Genomic DNA, 25,599 nt, shown 5'->3' with positions numbered 1-25,599 from the left:
GTGGTGGGTGGTGGTGGGGAGGGCTGGCCACTGGTGGGTGGTGGTGGGGAGGGCTGGCCACTGGTGGGTGGTGGTGGGGAGGGCTGGCCACTGGTGGGTGGTGGTGGGGAGGGCTGGCCACTGGTGGGTGGTGGTGGGGAGGGCTGACCACTGGTGGGTGGTGGTGGGGAGGGCTGGCCACTGGTGGGTGGTGGTGGGGAGGGCTGGCCACTGGTGGGTGGTGGTGGGGAGGGCTGGCCACTGGTGGGTGGTGGTGGGGAGGGCTGGCCACTGGTGGGTGGTGGTGGGGAGGGCTGGCCACTGGTGGGTGGTGGTGGGGAGGGCTGGCCACTGGTGGGTGGTGGTGGGGAGGGCTGGCCACTGGTGGGTGGTGGTGGGGAGGGCTAACCACTGTGGTGGGTGGTGGTGTGAGCGGTGAGGTAGGCTGGGGGGGGGGGGGGGCACGACGGTCAGGAAGTGGGGGAGTTATGGTTGGTTACCTGTTATTGTGGTGCTCCCCTAGTGGTGCTCCCCTAGTGGTGCTCCCCTAGTGGTGCTCCCATAGTGGTGCTCCCATAGTGGTGCTCCCATAGTGGTGCTCCCCTAGTGGTGCTCCCCTAGTGGTGCTCCCCTAGTGGTGCTCGCCTAGTGGTGCTCCCCTAGTGGTGCTCCCCTAGTGGTGCTCCCCTAGTGGTGCTCCCCTGGTGGTGCTCCCCTGGTGGTGCTCTCCTGGTGGTGCTCCCCTAGTGGTGCTCGCCTAGTGGTGCTCTCCTGGTGGTGCTCCCATAGTGGTGCTCCCCTAGTGGTGCTCTCCTGGTGGTGCTCCCCTAGTGGTGCTCCCCTAGTGGTGCTCTCCTGGTGGTGCTCCCCTAGTGGTGCTCGCCTAGTGGTGCTCCCATAGTGGTGCTCTCCTGGTGGTGCTCCCCTAGTGGTGCTCGCCTAGTGGTGCTCTCCTGGTGGTGCTCCCATAGTGGTGCTCTCCTGGTGGTGCTCCCCTAGTGGTGCTCGCCTAGTGGTGCTCTCCTGGTGGTGCTCCCATAGTGGTGCTCGCCTAGTGGTGCTCCCCTAGTGGTGCTCTCCTGGTGGTGCTCCCCTAGTGGTGCTCCCCTAGTGGTGCTCCCCTAGTGGTGCTCTCCTGGTGGTGCTCCCATAGTGGTGCTCTCCTGGTGGTGCTCCCATAGTGGTGCTCCCCTAGTGGTGCTCTCTTGGTGGTGCTCCCATAGTGGTGCTCCCCTAGTGGTGCTCCCCTAGTGGTGCTCCCCTAGTGGTGCTCTCCTGGTGGTGCTCCCATAGTGGTGCTCCCCTAGTGGTGCTCTCCTGGTGGTGCTCCCATAGTGGTGCTCTCCTGGTGGTGCTCCCATAGCGGTGCTCTGCTGGTGGTGCTCCCATAGTGGTGCTCCCCTAGTGGTGCTCCCATAATGGTGCTCGCCTAGTGGTGCTCCCATAGTGGTGCTTGAATATCACACTTGTGCTTGAATTCGGGAAACTGCAGGAAGCTAATTGGCCCATACGAGACGGCTATCCAACCCAACTCATCCATATGTATGTCTAACCTACGCTTGAAACACTCCAACCATCCCAGGTCCATTGTGTTACGCAGGGAGGGGTGATCCCCGAAACCTTCACCAGGGCGTGACGGTGTACTGTGATCCAGGGTAACCTCACCACATCACGCCGAAGGTACTCGACACGAATAATGGCAAGACTCCTGAATATAAGGTGTGAAGGATAGATGAAATTGTTTATGTAATAATCTAAGATGAGGTCTGATAAAGACCTTTTGTGCCCTCTGTAATGCTTTTGCGTTACCGCTCACAGGATGAGTATGGGGTGCACAATAAACTAGCCGCCTTTGGCGGCAACAAACAACAAACTCTTGAAAATACTTCAGGAAGTACTTGATTCTTGAAAGCAAGAATCGAGTAGTACTATACTTGATATATAGAAATTCGTTATAATATTGCTATTTACAATTAATCACAAAACACCATTTAAGAATTATATTATTTTATTTTCTTAGATTACAATATGAAATACTAAATATTTCACATTGGAAAATAAATTGAAAATAAAAAACATAAGAACATAAAACTTAAGGAAAATGCAGAAGGCCTATTGGCCCCCCTCTGAGGCAACTTCTATTTATAGCTACCCAAACTCATTCATACACATGTCTAGCCAACCCTTGAAACAATCAAATCATCCCACCACTTTCATGTTACAAGGTAAACTGTTCCACAAATCAAGAACCCTGTTTCCAGTATTTACCCAGGTCTCTCCTATATCTAAACTCATCCAGTTTATATCCATTGTTTCATGCACTATTTTGTGCCGATATATTTAATATCCTATTAATATCCCCCCTTGTCATGCCCATTCATACACTTGTACTCCTCAGTCATGTCAGTCTAACTCTTCGTCTTTCTAAAAAAAATCTCAAATCTCAAAGTTTCTCAATCTCTCTTCATCTGGAAAGTCTCTGTTTCCAGGGATCAACACCGCCATGCTTCGCTGAAGGCGTTAAATAGTCAAGCCTGTGGTGGATCCACCTCTGCCACACGGGCTAAGGCAATTGTCCAGCTTTCTTAGTAGAGCAACCTCTGCCTTAGAGGGTGACATCTCCGCCAGCTGGCAGTGCACACTCCATGTCTTTACCGTAACTTATCTACCAACTCACAGGAGGAACAGTCAAGGTTTAATCATCAAGGTGACATCAGGTGGGGGTCCCGCGCCCTCACCTGATTTTTCGAACTAGTAAATTTTATAAAACTATAACTATAAAATAAAATTCTGATAATTATAAATTCAAATCACTATAATTATTAATTTAAATCACTATAATTAATTCAAATTATAATTACAAATAACGATTATAATAAAACTAATTCTAATTACGATTTAATATTATAATTATAGTGTATATTAACATTATAAACTAAGTTATAATTATATATTATAATAAGTATTATTATAATTATAAATTATATTATTTATTATAATTATAAATTATAATATTTATTATAATTATAAATTATAATAAATATAAATTATAATAAGTATTATTATAGTTATAAATTTAAATAATTATGATTATAAATTAAAATAACTATAATTACAAAAAATACACTGTATATTACAATTGATATTCATTGCGAGTCTTTATTAACTGGGGTCTCATTCTTCATCACACACGTGGACACTTTCTTATTACTGAACTACTGGATTAATTTAATAATAATAATAATAATCTAATAGAAAACTCACACTTGAGTATTTGTGAGTTATGTAAACAAGTTACACCAAGACTGTCACACTCTCCTGAGTGCTTTGTCAAGGTCTGAGTGTGTGGTTAGGACGAGACTCACGCCTCAACGTCTAATGAGGCTGCTACCCCGGGGTCCAATCCTCTTATCCTTCTGGACTCGGGGTAGCAGCCTCATTAGACGTTGAGAAGCAAGTCGTCCTAACAACACACTCAGACCTTGACAAAGTACTCAGGAGAGTGCGAAAGACTTGTTGTAACTTGTTTACATAAATCTCGCAAATACACAAGTGTGTGTGGGTTTTTATCCTATTTTATTATGTGTGAGTAGACATTACCATTACTTACTACTACTACTACTACTAATAATAATAATAATAATAATGGCTATTTCAAGGAGGTACTAAATTTCACGGAGGTCTTGTCTTGAGACTAGACAAGAAAAACCTTGACAAACACAACACTTGTGTTTCTTGACATAAAACACATCAATTGCCACATAAGGAGTGGAACTTTATGAAAAAAAATTCTTCACATGACGTTGAAAAAGTTGCAGCCAAGTGCATTAGCAAACTACATGTTATGCAATGTATAACGCAATACAACTCCAAAATCAGATCTGTAAGAACGACGCCTCATTTGGGAGTCAAGGCTACAGCCAAAATTCAAAACAACGCGGCACATTTAGTGAGGCGCAAACCTAATGTACATGTCTATGTGCCATACACCTAGACGTCCACGCACACAAGTAGACATGAGTGTATTTTACAAAGTTAAAATCTTGCACACACTATAATTCTGCCCATCCTCATAAAATGATAATACTTATAGTAACTATTTGGTCGAATGTGCCAATATGTTGTGATGGGTCACCAGAAAGTTCAGTTTTGTATTGCTGAATTTGACCAACTGGGGAACTTTTTTAACCACAATATATAGAACTTAACCTACAACATAGGTGACAGCGGGAGAGGTAAGGAATGAGGGAGGGAGGAATTGGGTGAAGTATGGTCACAAGGTGGGTGGGACGGTGGGTGAGAGGGATATTGAGAATGTGTGAGGGGTGAGTAGGAGAGGATTTTGTTTTCTATCACAGACGTAGTCATATTGACAGGGGAGCGAGGCCAGAGAGTGGGAGGGAGGGAGGAGCATGTAAAGGAGGGACAGAGGGTGGAAAGGAGATAGTGAGACCAAGATGTAGAGCTAAGAAAGCAGGGAGAATTATCTTCCGTCGTACACCAAGTAGTCTGACCTCCATACAAGCAGGGCGGGACGTATGGGCAAGTCTCCTTACATCCATTGACACTGATAACCTAGCAGTGATTAGGAACCTGGGTGTTAGTCGACTGTTGTGGCTGGCTGGCATGCTGGGGAATGGTCAAATGCTGCATATATTCAAGGTATACTCGAATTTTCCCAAAACGCCGCAAGGCACAGCATGAGGAAAATAGGCGCAAGGTTACACATGAAATGTGCCGCAAGGCAAAGAAACTAGCGCCGCCCGGCCATTGCAACGACTGGGCCGGAAGGTCCCAGAATCACGCCTTTTGGCGTGAACCCTTAAAGGGTTCACGCCCAAAGTCAAAGAGTGGGTTCACGCCCACTACATTATTGTAGTGGTCATTTTTCATTATTGTTATTATTAAACAAAGTTCCATAAGCACCTAAGGGAAACCTTTATTCACGTGTCGCTGCTTAAAAAAAAATAAAGATAAAACAAGAAATCTTCTCAAGGTAATAATACCTAGGCTCCGCGTCAGCTAGGCTGCACTTCGTCCCTGCTGAGCAGAACAATTATTACACGATCGCTCTCAAACACTTGTTTGGGAGAGATCAATTCTCTAACACTTTCATTTAGGTTCAACATGAACGGCTATTTAATACATGCGAAACTGATGAAATTTCAAGAATTTTATCAGCTAATACAACGTCTGAATTTTATTTTGAAAGCTTAGTCATTGGATTAATTTGAATTGAATGGAAACCTAGACGACACATGATGATAATTGCATTGCAGCTTGAAATGTAGTGAAGTTATTGAAATATACTTGAGTGACAGGGAAGAAATGTCTGAATGGCGGAGTATATACCCACCAGACACACACCGAAACTACGACGTTGGTACAACGTTCGAACAAGTTTTAACACCTAACCAGTTATAAAAACCAATATAGCAAGTTGTAACAACGTTCTAATACGTCATAAATACGTTAAGCCAAGATGTAAAAACTTTATTACAAGTCGTAACAAGCAGAAAATAGAGACACTTACAGTTTGTGTTTCCAGGGTAACGCATTCTTCGTGTGAGGTGTGATTAATATGCAGGATAAACTTTGAGGTGTAGAAACGATCAACGGTACATATATGAATGTAGAACATGACATATATATATATATATATATATATATATATATATATATATATATATATATATATATATATATATATTTGTGTGTGTGTGTAATTACCTAAGTGTAGTTACAGGATGAGAGCTACGCTCGTGGTGTCCCGTCTTCCCAGCACTCTTTGTCATATAACCCTTTGAAACTACTGACGGTCTTGGCCTCCACCACCTTCTCACCTAACTTGTTCCAACCGTCTACCACTCTGTTTGCGAAAGTGAATTTTCTTATATTTCTTCGGCATCTGTGTTTAGCTAGTTTAAATCTATGACCTCTTGTTCTTAAAGTTCCAGGTCTCAGGAAATTTTCCCTATCGATTTTATCAATTCCTGTTACTATTTTGTATGTAGTGATCATATCACCTCTTTTTCTTCTGTCTTCTAGTTTTGGCATATTTAATGCCTCTAACCTCTTCTCGTAGCTCTTGCCCTTCCGTTCTGGGAGCCACTTAGTAGCATGTCTTTGCACCTTTTCCAGTTTGTTGATGTGCTTCTTAAGATATGGGCACCACACAACAGCTGCATATTCTAGCTTTGGTCTAACAAAAGTCGTGAACAATTTCTTCAGTATATCGCCATCCATGTATTTAAAAGCAATTCTAAAGTTAGAAAGCGTGGCATAGGCTCCTCGCACAATATTCTTTATATGGTCCTCAGGTGATAGTTTTCTATCTAGAACCACCCCTAGATCTCTTTCTTTACCAGAATTCTTTAAAGATTTCTCACATAATATATAGGTTGTGTGGGGTCTATGTTCTCCTATTCCACATTCCATAACATGGCATTTATTAACATTAAATTCCATTTGCCAAGTGGTGCTCCATATACTTATTTTGTCCAGGTCGTCTTGAAGGGCATGCCAATCATCTAAGTTTCTTATCCTTCCTATTATCTTAGCATCAGCAAACATGTTCATATAATTCTGTATACCAACGGGTAGATCATTTATGTAGACAATAAACATCACTGGTGCAAGAACTGAGCCCTGTGGTACTCCGCTTGTGACATTTCTCCAGTCCGATACACTTCCTCTTATTACTGCCCTCATTTTTCTATCGGAAAATTTTTCATTGATGTTAATAGCTTACCTGTCACTCCTCCAATATGTTCCAGTTTCCAGAACAACCTTTTATGGGGAACTCTGTCGAAAGCCTTTTTTAGGTCCAGATAGATGCAGTCAACCCAACCATCTCTTTCCTGTAAAATCTCTGTGGCTCGATCATAAAAACTGAGTAAGTTCGTTACACAGGATCTTCCAGATCGAAAACCATACTGTGTCTGATATTATATCGTTTTCCTCCAAGTGTTCTACCCATTTAGTTTTAATTATTTTTTCCAATATTTTGACTATTACACTTGTCAATGATACAGGTCTATAATTAAGACCTGTGAGTCTTAAATTAATTATAGACCTCTTCCTTCTTTCCACTTTTGTAGACAGGAACTATGTTAGCCTTTTTCACACATCTGCTACGACTCCTGTACACAGGGAAGTCTGAAAAATCAGCTGAAGTGGTATGCTGAGCTCAGGTGCACATTCTCAGAACCCATGGTGAAACTACATCTGGGCCAACTGCTTTGTTCTTACTTAGCTCCTTGAGCATTCTTTCCACTTCGTCTCTAGACACCTCTGTGTGTTCTATATTGTACTCTGAAATTCTTATTGTATCTGGTTCCCTGAAGATCTCATTTTGTACAAACACACTTTAGAACTTTTCGTTTAATGTTCCACACATTTCTTTTCATTTTCCGTGAATCTATTTCCCATTTTCAACCTCTGAATATTATCCTTTACCTGCAATTTGTTGTTTATGAATTTATAGAATAGACCTGGTTCTGTTTTACATTTTTCCGCAGTCCCTTTTTCAAAATTTCTTTCTGCCTCTCTCCTCACTGCCGTGTAGTTGTTTCTCGTATCTTTGTATCGCTGGTATGTTTGGGGGTTTGGCCTCTTCCTATATCGATTCCAATTTTGTGTCTTTTGGTCTCTGACCTTCTCGCAATTTATGTTGAACCAATCCTGTTTCCTAGTTCTGCATCTCTGCTTTCGAATAAATTTTGTTGTGTCTTTATCATATATATCACAAAACTTGATATACATCTCATTTACTTCATGTCCTAACAGCAAGTCTTTCCAGTCAAATTTCTTAAAAGAAATGTCTGAGTTTCCCATTTGTGTGTGTGTGTGTGTGTGTGTTTGTGTGTGTGTAAGACTGTACACACCGCGAAATTGGCTGTATCAAATCCATTTTTACACACACACATGGGGACACAGTGGCATATTAAGACTTTCGTCCTTTTATCATTACCTGCCGTTGGAACCCCAGCCAATGTTCCCTGCAGATGACATCCACAGCGCCGCTCTAGTCAAAACGTCATGCGGTATTGAAAAACCTATATTACTGCAGTAGGCTACGTTGTTTTCATTAGTTTGCAGGAAAAAGGGTTATGCAGTTCCTACAATTTCGATACACTAAGATGAGGCTTCGGCGTCTAGTTCACTGTCACAATAGAAAGAATCAGTCACTAAAAGACAGGAAGCACTGCCACAAACGACTGGACACTGCTACAAAACAATATGCTAACACACTGACTTGACAAGACAGGTAGACACTACTACAAACTGCAGAAATACTGCAATAAATGTGAATCAGAGACAAAATACAAACCATGAGTTGTGATACTGTGTTACCAAGCTGCTTGATTTATAACCAAAATAACACCAATAGAAGAAACACAATAAACTGAGCCTCGGTAGTGACACTGAAGTTGTCCCACACATTAATGTGCAACACTGAGGACAGGAATGGGCGTACGCTCACGGGCGTAGTAAAGGTGCCCAACGAAAGGGGTGGTCACAGATATGGTCAGGCGTGGATAGCTGTGGCTGAACACAGGAACAACAATGAAGGGGGACGGATTGGGAAGGTGTGGAGGGTTGTGGCTATGCACAGGTAAACTACAAGGACGTGGGGGTTGGACAAGGGGATTGTGGCTGCACACAGGTACATGACTATGAAGGTGTGAACAGGTGTAGAATCACACACAACCACACGAAAAACAGGTTACGACATGCACCAATTTGTTAACACATTTCAAGAAAATTTTACAAAATAAACGTAACTTCATGATAGTATGAGGCTCTGTTCTAAACGTCGCACTCTTATTGTGCTTATATAAGAAAAACTTACCTCTGAGCGCACTCTTTCTGAGGTAGCCAATTTTAGCTTTAGACGATACCTGCAATCACAAAAAGCACAGGCGAATTAATATTAGGAGGAAACTAGTCCTTTCCTACTCAAGGGCCACGAGAGGAGCGGTTAGGCCCATGCAGGACTCCGTTTACAGAGTCCCCCTATGGGCTCTCAAGAATATCCACTGACCGAAGAGGTTAAATCAAGCAGGGGCCCGTAAAGTTCATTAGGAGAGGTCGGGGTTTCCAAAGCCAAGGTCAAGGATCACCAGGGTCTCACAAAGGCCATGGGTTCCCATGAGCTTACGAGGCAAGGCCGGGAGACCCTCAAGGGCTCACGGTATAAGGTCGAAGTTCCAAAGAGCTCACGAACTATGGTTAGGGCTCCCCAAGCAATTACGAAATATGGGTATGGGTTTCCAAAGGTACACGGGGATTCACCATGTAAGGTCATGGGGTCCCCAAGGGTTCAAGAAGTAAGGAAATGAGTGGTCATTGGCTCATGAGGTATGATCGGCAGTCCACAAGCGCTCACGGGGTAAGATCAGGGATCAACAAGCGCTTAAAAGGAATGATTAGGGGTCCATAAGCGCTCACGAGAAATGGTCAAAGGTGCACAAGGGCTCACCATGTATGATCAGAGGTCCACATGGGCTCACGAAGTATGGTCAGGGGGGTTCTCAAGGGCGGGTGACGGAAGGCCAATAAAGGTACGCCTGGTTCCACAATTCCTGACACCTTAATAACTGACTACCTTGCTGCCTGTCACCCACTACTTAATAACACTTGAGTACCTGATAAAACGGAGCCTTGCTGTGCGTGTTTTTTTTTTAAATCTGCCGTTGGATACTACTAATTGTTCCTAAAGACTGAAAGTTCGTTATCACTTGTTGGAACAACCTGGCGAAATGTGATCAAAGAAGTCATCTCTGTGTGGGGGGGATTCAGGTAGGTTTAGGCCACATTCCGATCATAATCTAAAAAGGCAGTACTGATTTTCACTGTTGTGAGAGATCTTTTGGGCATCTCCCAGGCTCAGATAAGACCATGTGTAAAATAAATGTTAAGTAGGTCGCCAGTACACTCAAGTGTTCCGTAACCTTGCGAGTGAGACTTGCATAATGCTCGGGAAGAGAAATCCAGTAAATGAGAGAAGTGTGTACTCACCTAGTTGTACTCACCTAGTTGTGTTTGCGGGGGTTGAGCTCTGGCTCTTTGGTCCCGCCTCTCAACCGTCAATCAACAGGTGTACAGATTCATGAGCCTATCGGGCTCTGTCATATCTACACTTGAAACTGTGTATGGAGTCAGCCTCCACCACATCACTTCCTAATGCATTCCATTTGTCAACCACTCTGACACTAAAAAAGTTCTTTCTAATATCTCTGTGGCTCATTTGGGCACTCAGTTTCCACCTGTGTCCCCTTGTGCGTGTTCCCCTTGTGTTAAATAGACTGTCTTTATCTACCCTATCAATCCCCTTCAGAATCTTGAATGTGGTGATCATGTCCCCCCTAACTCTTCTGTCTTCCAGCGAAGTGAGGTTTAATTCCCGTAGTCTCTCCTCGTAGCTCATACCTCTCAGCTCGGGTACTAGTCTGGTGGCAAACCTTTGAACCTTTTCCAGTTTAGTCTTATCCTTGACTAGATATGGACTCCATGCTGGGGCTGCATACTCCAGGATTGGCCTGACATATGTGGTATACAAAGTTCTGAATGATTCTTTACACAAGTTTCTGAATGCCGTTCGTATGTTGGCCAGCCTGGCATATGCCGCTGATGTTATCCGCTTGATATGTGCTGCAGGAGACAGGTCTGGCGTGATATCAACCCCCAAGTCTTTTTCCTTCTCTGACTCCTGAAGAATTTCCTCTCCCAGATGATACCTTGTATCTGGCCTCCTGCTCCCTACACCTATCTTCATTACATTACATTTGGTTGGGTTAAACTCTAACAACCATTTGTTCGACCATTCCTTCAGCTTGTCTAGGTCTTCTTGAAGCCTCAGTCTGTCACCAAAAGCTGTGGGGATTATTTCGGCCTGGGCACTTCGTAACAGGATGTTAATAGCATTGACACAGGAGGTGGGTTGGATGCTACAGTTAGTGATACGCATAACAAAATTTAGGCTAAGAAAAAAATAAGAGTTTTTTAGGCTAGGTTTCGCAATTTGGTGGCGAGACCAACTTACACAAATTTACTTGGTACTATACTTTTTAGTTTCATGAGTAGATAATCATTTAATGTTATTACTACTGATTTATAAAACTTAGCCTTGGAATGACGAATGGGTGGACACCATATAATGTTCATTAAGGAAAAAGTATAAAACCAACGATTATGCAAGTGTGAGCAGCTAATTTATAAATATCTGATAAAATTCCAATTATTTGTATGAATTAAGGACCGTATTTGCAAATTAATGGATATCTGTTAAAGACAGTAGTTAGACAACTTATTGTTTTAGATGGGAAAGATTTAGTGAATTAGTCAACCAAATCTCGGTTCCTCTATATACTGTACATGATGGGATTTTGACCAATTACATTATCTTCGATTAAAATATTATTTTTACGTTGCATATTTTTTATCATATTTATGTACATAGACCATAGACTATGAATAGTTACATAGCGAGTCAATAGTAATGTAAAAACTCCCTCATCTCACAAGATAGTTTGTCATACAGGGCTATGTGATCAGGATCAGCACGAGTAAACTTTGGGTGCATTACGAGGATATCCTAAAGAACACGAGAATTAATAGTAATAGAAAAGCTCCAGGTACCGCATACGGGCAGGTCTGAAGGGTGTAATTAAATAATATAATGTGAGAGATCATAACCCAGTTCCTGCTCACAGAGTTTGCACCTGGAGTGCTCAGGATTGTGGGATTCGTCACCTGTAGCCACCTGCCACAGGTAACGGTAACCCGAAGTGGTCCGGTCCGGGTCCGGAAGTGTCCCAGGTGTAAGCGTCAAGGTGTAGATGTTTGGCATCCTGACTGCCCTCGACGCCCCGCCCTCTCTACCATGAGCAGGACGCCGGAGGCGTCTGGTCCAGCTGCAGGAGGCACCCAGCTGGAAGCTCCTAATGTCACCTCTAGTAAGCAGTTTCCAACCCTCGATGGGCTAAGGCAAACAAGCAAAGATACAGAAGAAATTAACTGGTTAAAAAGTAAAATTATGGAATTGGAAGCTAAAATACAAACATTAGTGATGAATCTGCCCGGTGATAGTGAAGTGAATCATGCTAGCGATAGTGATCAAGTAAATTCTCCCAGCACCAGTAGTGATGCGAGTGGTAATGCTGCAGCTGCTGAGGCTACTTCACCTGTCTCTACGGAACGTGAGTGTCAAATCCCCGTGGGGAATGGTGTTAGAGTAGTCATTGATCCCTCACTGGCACCCCAACTAGATCGTCAAGACACCCTTGATTTGCTTAAAAATAAAGACTTTAAGAGAACACCAACTCCTACTCAGGTTAACCGCCTCCTAAACAAAAGTACTCAGGACACACGGAACAAAATTACTTATGTTCTCCAAGTGTTTTACGAACTTAAACGTTACCTTAATTCCCTTGACACTTAACCATGGCTCATCAAACAAAAACAATTAAGTTTCTTTCTTGGAATATTCGAAGTGTTTATCTTCGGATAAATGACGTAATCTTGTATGCTAAAATGAGAGACGTAGATGTGATCTGTTTACAGGAACCATATACGTCCACAACTATCAAGAAGGTCCCACCCAGGATACCTGGGTATATAGCATACAACAACAGTATTGGAACTGGTTTACTAACGTATATTAAGAGTGGATTAATCTGTAAACTAATTAAAAATCATAGGAGTGATAGTATACATTATCAAAAATTCAAATTGCAAACTGCAAATAGCCATTTCCTACTGTATAACATATATGGACGATGTAATGTACTTAAAGCAGACCTGCTACCGAAACCTACAGGTAACACAGCTATGTTATGTATGGGTGACTTTAATGCTCGTCACACTGCTCTTGGTGACGTTCAGTGTAACAATAATGGAAGGGTCTTCTTGAAATACCTTAATGATCATAATATTACTGTGTATGATACTGATAAACAGACCCATTTATTGGGGGGTAGACTGGATTATGTGATTGGATACAGCCTAGTAGATAGCAACGTCAACGTTAAGCTCATCCCAGAACTAGTAAGTGATCATTTTGCAATATATTGTGAATACAATGTGGCGGATATTAAGTCCAATCCTCATCCTAGAGTTAAAATTAACATTCCAGACAATCTTAAACAGCACTTTAAGGCTTATGTACATAAGTGGTACACTGGGTATACACCTGTATCAGTGGACCACTTTTACAATGATCTTGTCAGTATCATTACCAGTTATTATGATACCTGGGTTAAATCAAGGAAAAAAAAGAACACTCGTTCTTCCTCATGGACAGAGGATCCTATTATTATTGCAGAGCGAGCTAAAGTGCTTCAGCTTGCTGACTCTTATAAACGAGACAAAACAGCTGACAATTTACTCGCATTCCTTAATGCCAACAGAGATTTTCGCGAGCTTAAGGGTCAGGTTAAGAACACATATTGGGAACAATTCCTACAAGGTATCAATAGAACTACAACATTATCAGAAATGTGGAACAAAATTAAAAACATTACCAAACCTTCAGCCCCAGTTCAGCTTCATCATACTCCTGCAGAATATGCTGACATGCTCCTAGCTCAATGGTCTAGTGTCTCACAAATTTCTTCCTTACCCCCAGATATACAGCAGCATTTAAGACATACCAACATTAACAGAAACTTTAATATTGAAATAGCACGCTCCTCACCAGATTTAACGGATCAGTTTCCTATAACCCCCTTTGAATTAACATCAGCATTAGGAAAACCTAGGCAAACTGCCCCTGGTGAGGATGGTATAACTTATAACATCTTGAGCTTACTGAATGATGTCCCTAGCCACCCTCTGCTTGACCTCTATCAAATGAGTCTCTCACAAGGTATCTTGCCAAAGAATTGGACACAAAGTCTCATAATACCAATTCCTAAACCTAACTCTCAAAAATTCAGACCCATTTCCCTTACATCTTGCATGTGTAAAGTCTTGGAGAGAATTGTTCTCAATCGAGTCATGTTTCAGGTCAAAGAAAAACTGGCCCCAAACCTATATGGGTTCATGCCCAAGTGTAGCACACAAACATGCTTTGCTGAATATTTTGTAAACTCCCAGGATGGGACACAGGCAGCCTTTATTGACCTAAAGTCAGCTTTCGATGTAGCGAATGGCGAAATAATATTAGAGCAACTTGCTGAATTTGGAATCAAAGGTAATCTTCTGAGTTGGATAAAGAGCTACCTATCCAACAGGCGTGCTAGTGTCCTATTTAAAGGAGTTAAAAGTACAAGAACAGATGCATTCGAACTAGGCACACCTCAAGGTGGTGTCCTAAGCCCTATGCTCTTCAATATACTTATGCACAAACTTATCCATGACATACCTGTACAACCTACGGAAACAGTTATATGTTATGCTGATGATATTTGTATTATGGCACACAGTAAACCAAGGCTACAAATGTTACTTGATGCATTCTCCAAGAAAGTAGTAGAATGTGGCCTCATAATCTCTGTTGATAAAACAAGGGTTCTTATTCCCCATTCTCTCCATGCTAACTATACTATTAATGGAGTGCCCGTGGAGACTTGTGAGTCTTATAAATATCTTGGAGTCGAGGTTAATGATACAAATCTCATCAGCAACCTGCGTAAAAAACTTGTTGAGCGTCTTAAACCTCTCAGAACTCTTGTTGGCAAAGGATTTGGCATTAACATAAAATATGCTCGTAGTTTTTATATTGCCTTTATACGATCTGTTGTTGATTATTATGCCTTGCATCTTCTTAATTTTTCTCCTAAACAATTACAAGGCCTAGATGTAGTACAGAATGATGCCATGCGCATCATCCTGGGTTGTCCTAGAACTGTCAGAATTGTTAACATGAGAAAGGAACTAAACTTACCTTCCATTTACGAAAGAATAGTTCTACTTAGTACTATGTTTTGCGCCAAAACTTTGAAAAATAATGGTCCCCCCAGCTCTATTCAAATTAAATTGAGATCCATTCTAAACAATTCTGACTGTTCCCTCAATCCGCCGCAAAAAGCTCCCTACAGTGTGTGGCTCAGTTGTTGTGCCTATAATCTTCAGAAACTGAATGTATCTCTTAACCCTGATAAAACTGTTCTCTATATTCCCCCTTGGAAAGATGTGGAGGTCTCTCTGCATTATACTCCCATCAGTGTAAAACAAATGTATAACACTGACATTTTGAGATGTATAACATTAGAAGCTATTGACAGTCATCTTCAAATTCTCAAACCGACTGAATCCTATGCCTTTACTGATGGCTCTGTGCAGTTAGGCACTGGTAGAACAGGTTGTGCATGTGCAGTGTATAAAGGGAATGAAATGATCATGACTAGTACACAGAGATTGAACAACTGGGCAAGCACGACACAGACCGAGCTATTGGGTATTTATCTAGCCACTGAATACCTTAAGCTCAATGGTGGTGGAGTTATTTTCTGTGACTCTAAAAGTGCTCTGCAGTCCTTAAATAACCCATCACAATGTATGTCGGAAGTAGCTTGTAATATTAAATGGAATGTAATTTTTGCCAATGATAATAATTCTTGTATAAAATTTGTGTGGATCCCATCCCATGTTGGAGTTGAAAAACATGACTTTGTAGATCAATTGGCCAATGAGGCTTGCAGGAAAGAAAACATTGATTATGACTTTGGACTATCTAATGCAGTTATTAGAAACATACAAATTAAAGAAATTAATTCAGATTTAGAAGAACTAAGAAATGCACAGAGACCTGAAAGCTGCAGTATTAAAAGTTATGACAAGTTCTGTAATAATAGGTATTTGTATGGTCAGCACAGTAACCGGACCAGGCAATGTGATGTAGTAATTGCGCGAATTCGCCTTGGCTATAGACACATCTGGCAGGTTAGTGAGGCTGAGCCACTACCAGAATATTCAGATTGTAAACTCTGTGATAAACCTTTAATGCACTCACTAGAACACTATATTGATGAATGTGAAACCGTAAAGGACTTTAGACCTCCTGGCCTATTGTACCACCAACTGTGTAACTATTTTATTGACTCAGGTGTTCTGGACGACATCCTAACAATTTACCCAAAATTTGCTTGTCCATTTTAAAGAATGAAGAACAATTTCTATTTTATACTCTAAGCTGCATCACTTATGAACCCATCCCTGCCCTTGTGTGGCAGTGCACAATAGAAAGTTGTTGTCACATATTCACACATTAAAACATTGATTGTAACCATGATATATATGTGCTTCAGCCTACAGTTTAGACCTATTGTCTTATGTATGACCCTCTGTCCTGCGTGACAGTGAATACTAGCATTAACCTCAATTTAATAAGACTATCAAAATTCTCAGATTAGGCAAAATTGTAATTAATTTTGTCAATAAAGATGTTAATAATAATAATAATGTGTCACACAATCTAGTGCATATGTCTTTATACAAATACAAGGGAATACAAAATATATCAAAATGAGACCACTTTGTCTAATCAATATTTTTTTAATATGGGGTCTCCTTACATTGATACGCTCCCGTCTTCAAGATGAATTAGAACTAGGCTAGTCTCTATAATGTGAACACTAAAGTTAAAGTCGTTTGAAAATGTTTTCAACGTTGTATACTACAGTACAGTACATTGAAAATAATTACAATCTTGCTACACCTCTTTATGAATAAATACAGATGATAAATTAGTCTCAAAAAATAAAACTCACTACACTAACATAGCCTATTAATAATACTCTAAAACTTTTGGAGCAACTTACTGGTCTTTGTACATTGTAAAAAATAAGATAAAAATAAGGTACCAATAATATAAAGTACCAATTTTTGTACCAATATTTGGACTAATAATATAATGACGGCAGTACCGAAGACCAGGTAAATGTCCTCAATATTGCCGCCAACAATGATGATAATTTCAGAATTAATAATAAGAATTATAAGCATTTTTAAAAGCATTAAAACGATAATACTACAACCACTAATAATAGTAATTATTAAAATATTGACAAATAACGATGAAACGGTAATAAAAATCACCACCAATAATATTATATCAAGTATACTATTGATAAAAGATAATAATAATAATAATGATAATGATAATACCTATCAGTAATGAACTATAATAATAATAATAATAATAATAATAAAAATAATTTAAGTAGTAACAAAATAAAAGTTTCGTTTCAAGAAAGCTAAAGATTAGGATAATTATCTTGTCTTCCAACTTCTCGCTACCGTACACACACACACACACACACACACACACAAAGCATTAAAATTTGAGTACAAAATAAAAACAATTATTTCGGATAAATCAAAGATACCGAAAACAACCACATTGACCGTCGAGGCGAGGCTAGGCTATATAAGCTGCGTCTAACCACTGGTCTGATCTTGTATCTTATTCATGTAGAATCACTGACTTGGGGACCTTATTCATGATGAACCACTGAGTCTGACTTGTGTACCTCATTCGTTTATAACCACAGCGGCTGATCTTGTACCTTAGCCGTGTATAACCCGTGTCTGAAAAACTTTTGTTTTTTTGCTGTAGCCTATCATAAGAATATATATTTTTTTATAGTCGATCATGTATTCCTTCCGATAGGGTGAATTTTTTGTGTTTCAGTTAAGCAGGAAGTTGTAGGTGGTGTAGAAAATTATATGTGGGATTAGAAAAGTGTTATTTGGCACTAAAAATAAACTTGTTTTAAATGTAATTTTTAAATATCTTTTAAGGGCATTAGACTCACAGAGATTGTCCAATAAGGTGGATTGCGTGTTGTAAAATGAGGTAATATAATAAGAGGGAGCTAAGCTAAAGGAAAGAAGGAAACTTAAGGAGGAAAGACGTAAACATAAACGGGAGGAGGAGTAAGGTGAGGCAGCCCGTCCTCCAAAAATGGGGGAGGTAAATGTAACAGCACAAGTGCAATTATGTACTATTCATGGCAGTCAGGAATTGTATTGATTTTCACTTAGTATTAAACCGTACTGTCAAATATATTGTAAATATTTAAGTTTACTTGAAAAGCTGAATAGAATACCACAGCCTAACCTAACCTTCTTAGTGTTTGAAGATAAGCATTCTATTGCTTCTTAATTACAATTAGTACTTAACCTATAGCTATGTAGATATTACAGTTTTATAAAACTAATAAAACATAACTGAAATATATCAATAAATTGTAAAGTAACTCAAAATATTTTCAAATTTTATACAAAATCTTTATTGTTTAATAAAACTGAAAAAGAAATTCCTGATATTTAAAACTTGTGTATAGCAAATTGAACTTGAAAACTTCATCCTAAAATTCTGAGTGTCTTAACAGAAAACGAGGAGAATAAATGGAGAGTTAATGTAACAGCCCCATAAGTGCAATTATGTTCTATGTATGACAGTAAGGAAATTTACTTATTACAATTATAAAGTATTAAACACTTAGTATTAAACCATACTGTCAATTCAGAGGATAGGTTGGGTGAGGAAGGTTGATATATGCTTTAGTGAAAGGGAATTAAGAAAATGCAAACGTGGAGGAATGTTACACGACATGGAATAAAGGTGAGGTCATTGAGTACTGCATCACAACTCTTTCTTACGTGTTACTTTGCAATCTAGAGCTCATGGACACCAACTACCCCCCCCCCCCAACTTCATATGTGTTCTGTGTACGAGATGAGAATGATGTCGGTAATTCCCCGGGCAACGCAGAGACAACTGCAAAGTAGGCTTCTGGCTAGCTTTAACCTAGTTCCAAAGATTTTTCAAGGATTGACTAAACTTGCTCTTTTACGTATGCAGTTTGATATTTAATAACAGTACGGTACATCCTCTTAAGAGTCGAGAGGAGAGTGGCGAGAGTATGGTACGTACATCCCTTGAGTGTGAAGGGAGAGTAGGCCTATGGTGCAATATAAAAGCTTATAACCAGTTTTGATCCCAAACGACCTATATAGGCAGCACAAAACGTCCATCAGATAGTGGTTGCCAGGATGAGGTTGGGTTACCGTTACCAGTGGCAGGCGGCTACAGGTGCCGAATCTCCAAATATTGAACACTCCGGCGGCTACAGGTGCCGAATCTCCAAATATTGAACACTCCAAGTGGAAACTCTGCGAGCAGGAACTGGGTCATGATATCACACACTGCATTATTGAATGTCCAGTCATTAGAGCCTTCAGACCTGCCAGTATGATATACCTGGATCTGTGCAATTATTTTATTATCTCGTGTTCTTGGGAATATCCTCATAATGCACCCAAAGTTTGCCAATGCAGACTACTGATCACATGGCCCTGAATGACTAACCGTAATGTGTGTAATGGGGGTTTCTTAGCATGACTTTTTCTTATTAAGACATTTAGGTACATCTTCATTTGTGCAGCTGCCCTAGACTATATGAAGGGGAATACAGTGTGCCAAAAGAGCTAGCTACGTGATGCTAAAAATCCCTAGCTACGTGATGCTAAAAATCCCTATCACACAGAATGGTTAGTCATACAGAGGCATGTGATAAGTAGTCTGCACTGGCAGACTCCGGGCGCATTAGGAGTATATCTTCATGAACACAAGCGTGAATAAGGTAACAGTGATACTAAACGTCCCCATCTTGCAGGATGGTTTGTCATACAGAGCCATACGTTCAGTAGGCTGCACTGGCAATTTAGGGTGCATTATGAGGATATCTTCAAAAATACGAGAGTGAATAAAGTAATTGCAAAGCTCCATGTACCTCACGCCAATGGGTCTGAATGGACTGATATCTGGGCATTCGGTGATGTATGGTAGTGTGCAAGATCATGCCCCCAGTTCCTGCTCACAGAGTTTGCACCTGGAGTGCTCATGATGGGGAGATGACATACTATGTACCCCTTTCATATAGTCTAGGGTAGCGGCATGTACCTAAATGTGTTAATATAAAAAATTGTGCACGAGTGAATGTTACATTCTAGAGGGTGAGTACTCACCTAGAGAGTGTGCAGAGAAGAGTCAACCGAAATTTTTGGAGGCGTATTGGAAAGGTACAGTTTAATGAAATGTACGATTGCTACCGAAGAACGCTGCATATTGTTGGTTTATAGTTCTACTTGTATGATACATGTTAAAGGTTAAAAGTCAATAAATATCGGCAAAAACATACTATATATATATATATATATATATATATATATATATATATATATATATATATATATATATATATATATATATATATATATGTATACTTGTTCCTTATGATAATAGTTACTTAGTCTTAAATAATAATCTCATGAAATAAATGTCTTTCATGTGCAGGCTTTATATGAGCTGAGGTAGAATAACAGCTGTTGCTTAGAGTTTTATTATGTACTTCAACTGACAACCTAATGAACCCTAGTCTTAGTTAACAAAAGAAAGTGAGAAAGTGAGAGAAAGTGAGAAAGAGAGAGAAAGAGAGAGAGAGAAAGAGAGAGAGAAAGAGAGAGAGAAAGAGAAAGAAAGAGAGAAAGAGAAAGAAAGAGAGAGAAAGAGAAAGAAAGAGAGAGAAAGAGAAAAAGAGAGAGAAAGAAAGAGAGAAAGAAAGAAAGAAAAAAGAGAGAGAGAAAGAAAAAAAGAGAGATAGAGAAAGAAAGAGAAAGAGAGAAAGAGAGAAAGAGAGAAAGAAAAAGAGAGAAAGAGAGAAAGAAAGAGAAAGAGAAAGGAGAAAGAGAGAAAGAGAAAGAAAGAGAGAGAAAGAAAGAGAAAGAGAAAGAAGGAGAAAGAGAGAAAGAAAGAGAAAGAGAGAAAGAGAGAGAGAGAAAGAGAAAAAGAAAAAAAAAGAGAGAGAGAGAGAGAGAGAGAGAGAGAGAGAGAGAGAGAGAGAGAGAGAGAGGGAGGGAAAGAAAAAACAAATACAGAGGGGTCCTTAAAGGCGAAATAACTGTATTTAAAGTTGTGCAATCCCAGCTAATGTGTTCTTAGCTTCTAATAACGTGAAATTAAAGGAAATACCATATATTTTGTCCCATAATGTTGACTGCGACATCGATATCCCCACAATCGCGTGCGGCGGGCGTAAGACTGTAAGATCACAGTCTACAGATCACTCTCGATAGAAGATGAAAAGCTTGCAAAGTCTACCATAAAAGTGATCTCAGTGAATAACAACCGATTGTTGTAATGAGGTCAGATTAGTCTTTCTCTCACCTCGAAAACAAGAAATTCGAGTGGGATTGTAGTCAACAGAAGTGAGACTTGCCTCTTAGTCTCACGTGAAACCTAGGTCCTTACCTTAGCAAACGTTGGTGAAGTTGCGTGTAGGTTTGGTAAGCGGAGTCTGAGCCTAGTAAGGAGGGGTACGGGCAGGGCCTTGTGGGGGGTTGGGTCTGGGGCAAATGAAGGGCATGGCCTATTGAGTGGTGCGGGCAGTGCCTAGAGGGAAGGGGGTAGGGGGGGCGTGGGCTGCAGTGCCTTGAGGGAAGGGAGGTTGGGGTACGAACAAGGACTATTATGATCACTTCGTATATCGGAGTTTCGTACACTGATCGTTTTGCTCATTCAATAACATCTTCAGTCTTATGTTAATACTGTTTAAGACTAGTGTGTATAGCTGGGAGTTTGCACTACCTGCTAATGTAGCTCAGACTATAATATATATTGTAAACAAAACTACCTCACACCCTACATCACTATGTAACGATGAGAAAATAAATTACAAACGACTGTCACTAACGTTACGTAGTACATATATTGTTAAATATAACTAGTACAACACCACTAACTTGCTTGGCCAAACAAACAGTAGGTCAGAGTCCCTGAACCCATTAACAAACAATTCTTACCACCATCTCCCACAGGATGGGTATGAGGTCCATTATAAATATATTAATATAAAGTGGAATCATCCATAAACAACCTTTTGATAACTATTCTGTACACCCGCACTAGACAATAATTCAATCATAATGTAAATCGGAATCATGGTTTATGTTGGAAAATCCGGATGCCAACAGTCTGCTGTACTAAGTGACCCGTATTCGATCACTGAGAGAAGGATCATTTACTGCTGTGTTGGTAGTACATGAAATTGTAGGCAAGACAGGCAGGCCAAGTGTAGGAAGGATACGAGGGCAAGCTAAGTGTACGAAGGACTGATAAGCTAAAAGTAGTGAGGATAAGTAGACTAAGTGTAGGTACGGCAGGCAGGCTAAATGATGTAGGTGGGGCACGCAGACTAGGTGTAGGTAGGGTAGGCAGGCTAAATGATGTAGGTAGGGCAGGTAGCCTAAAAATGGTTAGGACAGGTAGGCTAAGAGCTATCCTCTTAATGCATGCAAAGTTTGCCAGTACAGAGATTACTAATCAGAAGACTGACCATCTTGTATGATGGGGGATCATTTAGCTCTTGAAACACCATGTAGTCTAGGGCAGCTGAATAAATGGAGATGTACCTAAATGTGTTAATAAAAAAATAGGCTAAGATTGGTTATGACAGAGAGGCTAAGAGTAGTTTGGACAGGAAGATTAAGAGTAATTAGGCCAGGCAGGCTATGAGTAGTTTGGACAGGTAGGCTAAGAGCAATTAGGACAGGTAGGCTAAGAGTAATTAGGACAGGTAGGCTAAGAGTAATTAGGACAGGTAGGCAAAGAGTAATTAGGACAGGTAGGCTAAGAGTAATTAGGACAGGTAGGCTAAGAGTAATTAGGACAGGTAGGCTAAGAGTAATTAGGACAGGTAGGCTAAGAGTAATTAGGACAGGTAGGCTAAGAGTAGTTAGGACAGGTAGGCTAAGAGTAGTTAGGAGAGGTAGACTAAATGTAGTAAGTACAGGAAAGCTAAGAGTAGTTAGGACAAGTAGACTAGGAATAGTAAGGGGACAGGTAGGCTACGAATAGTTAGAACAAGTAGTCTGTCAAGTGTAGCAGGGCACTAGGAAGAGGCGGCAAGTGTTATTAGGGTAAGCCAGGTATCAACCAGGTATCAGGTAGTATATTTAGGGCATGCAGGTTTAGTGGGAGAGTGAAGTGTATGTGGAGCATGCACAGTGAGGGCTGGCATAATAATGTGGAGGCCTTACACTGTATACAGGTGGTGAGCGGGCAGGTGGGCCGCACGCATAGGAGGTACCGACGGTGGGGGTCGGTCTCTGCGGTGGAATCACCTGTTAACTGGTCTGGAGAACAAAACCGGTTTAGGGTCGAGGGTGGGAGGCAGGGCGGGCCAGGGGAAGGGTGGCACTAAAGGTGTCATAGGGCTAACACTGGCACCCAAAACATTATGGCACTTCAGTCAAAATTCTTAATTATCAAAAGGTGCCTTCAGAACGATGGATGTAATGACCAAGAGCCTTACTGACGGCGGCCAAAGTCACGCGGGGAACTACAACGTACCGAGTGAGTCTGGTGGGTGACTGTTGGCACAGGAAGGCGAAGTGAGGCTGAAATAATGTGAGGTGTGAGAGGTGTGTCGGTGGGAGCGAGTTATACCTGCCGTGGGGCAAGCCGCTGCTCCTCTACCACCCCCCACCAACACGCGTATGACCAGCCCTTCTCCCTCGCCCCGACACACCTCGGAAGGCTCTTTCCCATCCGATCAGAAAGTTAGAGGTAGAGTACTTACTGTGTGCGGAGGTCGGCGTGTGTGGTGTGCGTGTGCGGCGTGGAGCGGGGAGAGGCGCCGCCTCGTCACTGGGGGTCACAGCCTGGGACTGTCGCTGCTCCGTCCCACTCACTCTCTCACCTCCAGCTGGACCCGACCCCATCTGGCGGCCGACCACCGCACTACGGCGCCTCCACGCCCAGCATTACCCTTCCTCCTGCTCTACCTCAAGCCTACAGTCCTGTATTCTCTGCACGCTCCCACGCGGTACAAACACTGAATTCGCACACTTTATGGGAAGCCAAATATGCGGAAGGGAAGAAATTTAGTGGTTAAGGTGGTGTTGTGGGAAGAGGGCGGAGGCAGCGGCGCACCTGAGGGAGGCGCGGTGGGCGGGCCGAGGATCTCCACCCCCCGTGCGGCCGCCCGCCAACCCGAGCACTGCTTGAGCCACCACACCACCACCTCCACTATACCACCACAGCCATCACCGCTCCCGCCGCCACCACCACTACCACCCCCACAACCACAACCACCCCCCCCCCCCCACCACCACTACCACTGCTACCATCTTCGCCAAAGAAATGTGAGGAAATATTCGTACTCTGTAAAGGTGGGCAATATGTGGAATGTACTGAAATAAGTCGTAGAAGCCACCTCCATCTATAACTTCAAGGCCTGATAAGGTAAAGAACTTGAACGTCAGTAAAGTTAAAAAAAAAAGTGCACCAGGTACAAGAAGGCTAGTGAGCAGAGCCTGAGGAGCTACACCACACTCCCCCATCATCACTGTTATGTAAGCACCACCACAGCTGGCGTACATCATGGAAACAGAAGGAAAAAACTGAGAAAACAGGAACTGGGTATGGGAGTAACTGATTGACTGAAAACAAAGGGGTCACAGCCAGAAAGAAATGAAGAGTTGGAGGTATACGACCTTTCATTGTTACCTCTGAGCAGTGAGCTTCTACAGGTCAATGTTTGCATATGACGCTAAGCTGTTGAGGAAAAATGGAAATTTAAAAAACAGAAAAGGACTACAGGGAATTAAATGCATATCTTAACGAATTACAGCTGAGGGTGGATAAATGGTTATTAGACTCCAGTCCCAACAAATGTAATGTAATCAAGATGGGAAAGGAAGAGTTAACTATCAGGGGGAAAGCGCCAAGCCATTACGACTATATAACACTTGCAAGGGGTCAGGATAAGGATTTGGGATGGGGGAAAAGTAGGGAATGGTGCCCAACCAATTGGACGGTCGGGGATTGAACGCCGACCTGCATGAAGCGAGACCAACACTCTACCGTCCAGCCCAAGTGGTTGAAGTGGGAAAGAAAGAGAGATCAGAAGGAATTTTCACCATAAAGAATAAAGAATACAACTACAAGAATAGGAGAAAGACAAGGACGGGAGCGAATATAATTTCACGACTAACAGCCTATAAACAAAATAACATCAGCCGCATTTAAAAAAAAATAATAAGGACTTTTCAAGATAATAAATTCTTATATTAACACATTTCTGTCTGTTAGAATCTGAAGGTCTATGCGAACCAGTTTGTGGTAATGAATGTGTCTGGACAAAAGGATACATTTCTCCAGACAAAATTTGGATACATGAGGATTAAACCAATAATAAAATCCGTATTACTGGCCTGTCATCCATATCTCGTGATCAAAGACAAATTTAAATGTTTGCAACACGATTAGTGGCGGTACTTAAAGGACTAAGCTTAGGAAACAGGTAAAAGTCGGAAACGCATTTGATTAGAACAAATGTAAGAAAATACTCGTCCGTGTGTGGGTTGTCAACACGTGTACTGCTCAAGCTGGTAGATGCCTCCCTCTTCCCCAACACTGCCGCCGCCCAGGTCACCACCGTCACCATCAGCGCCGCTACCACCAACACCGCCACGACCACCGTCTCCAACACCGCCACCGTCTCCACCAACACCGCCACGACCACCACCGTCTCCACCAACACCGCCACCGTCATCACCAACACCGCCACGACCACCACCGTCTCCACCAACACCGACACGACCACC

The 25,599-nt window shown here is 41.6% G+C and overlaps 1 protein-coding gene across 1 annotated transcript in view; it reads right to left on the bottom strand.

Annotated features, from left to right (window-relative positions):
* LOC123774626 (uncharacterized) overlaps positions 1–25,238 on the bottom strand; it is a 145,805-nt gene extending 120,567 nt beyond the window's left edge. Inside the window, exon 1 of the mRNA XM_069303912.1 lies at positions 23,571–25,238. Within this exon, the coding sequence (XP_069160013.1) occupies positions 23,571–23,712 (142 nt within the window). The 5' untranslated portion in view covers positions 23,713–25,238. The remainder of the gene's footprint in view (positions 1–23,570) is intronic.
* Positions 25,239–25,599: the final 361 nt, after the last annotated feature.

Source organism: Procambarus clarkii, chromosome 51 (genome assembly GCF_040958095.1).
Source record: "Procambarus clarkii isolate CNS0578487 chromosome 51, FALCON_Pclarkii_2.0, whole genome shotgun sequence".
Taxonomy (NCBI): domain Eukaryota; kingdom Metazoa; phylum Arthropoda; class Malacostraca; order Decapoda; family Cambaridae; genus Procambarus; species Procambarus clarkii.
Note: the sequence above shows the minus strand (reverse complement) of the source record. Positions and strands in the feature narration are given on the sequence as shown.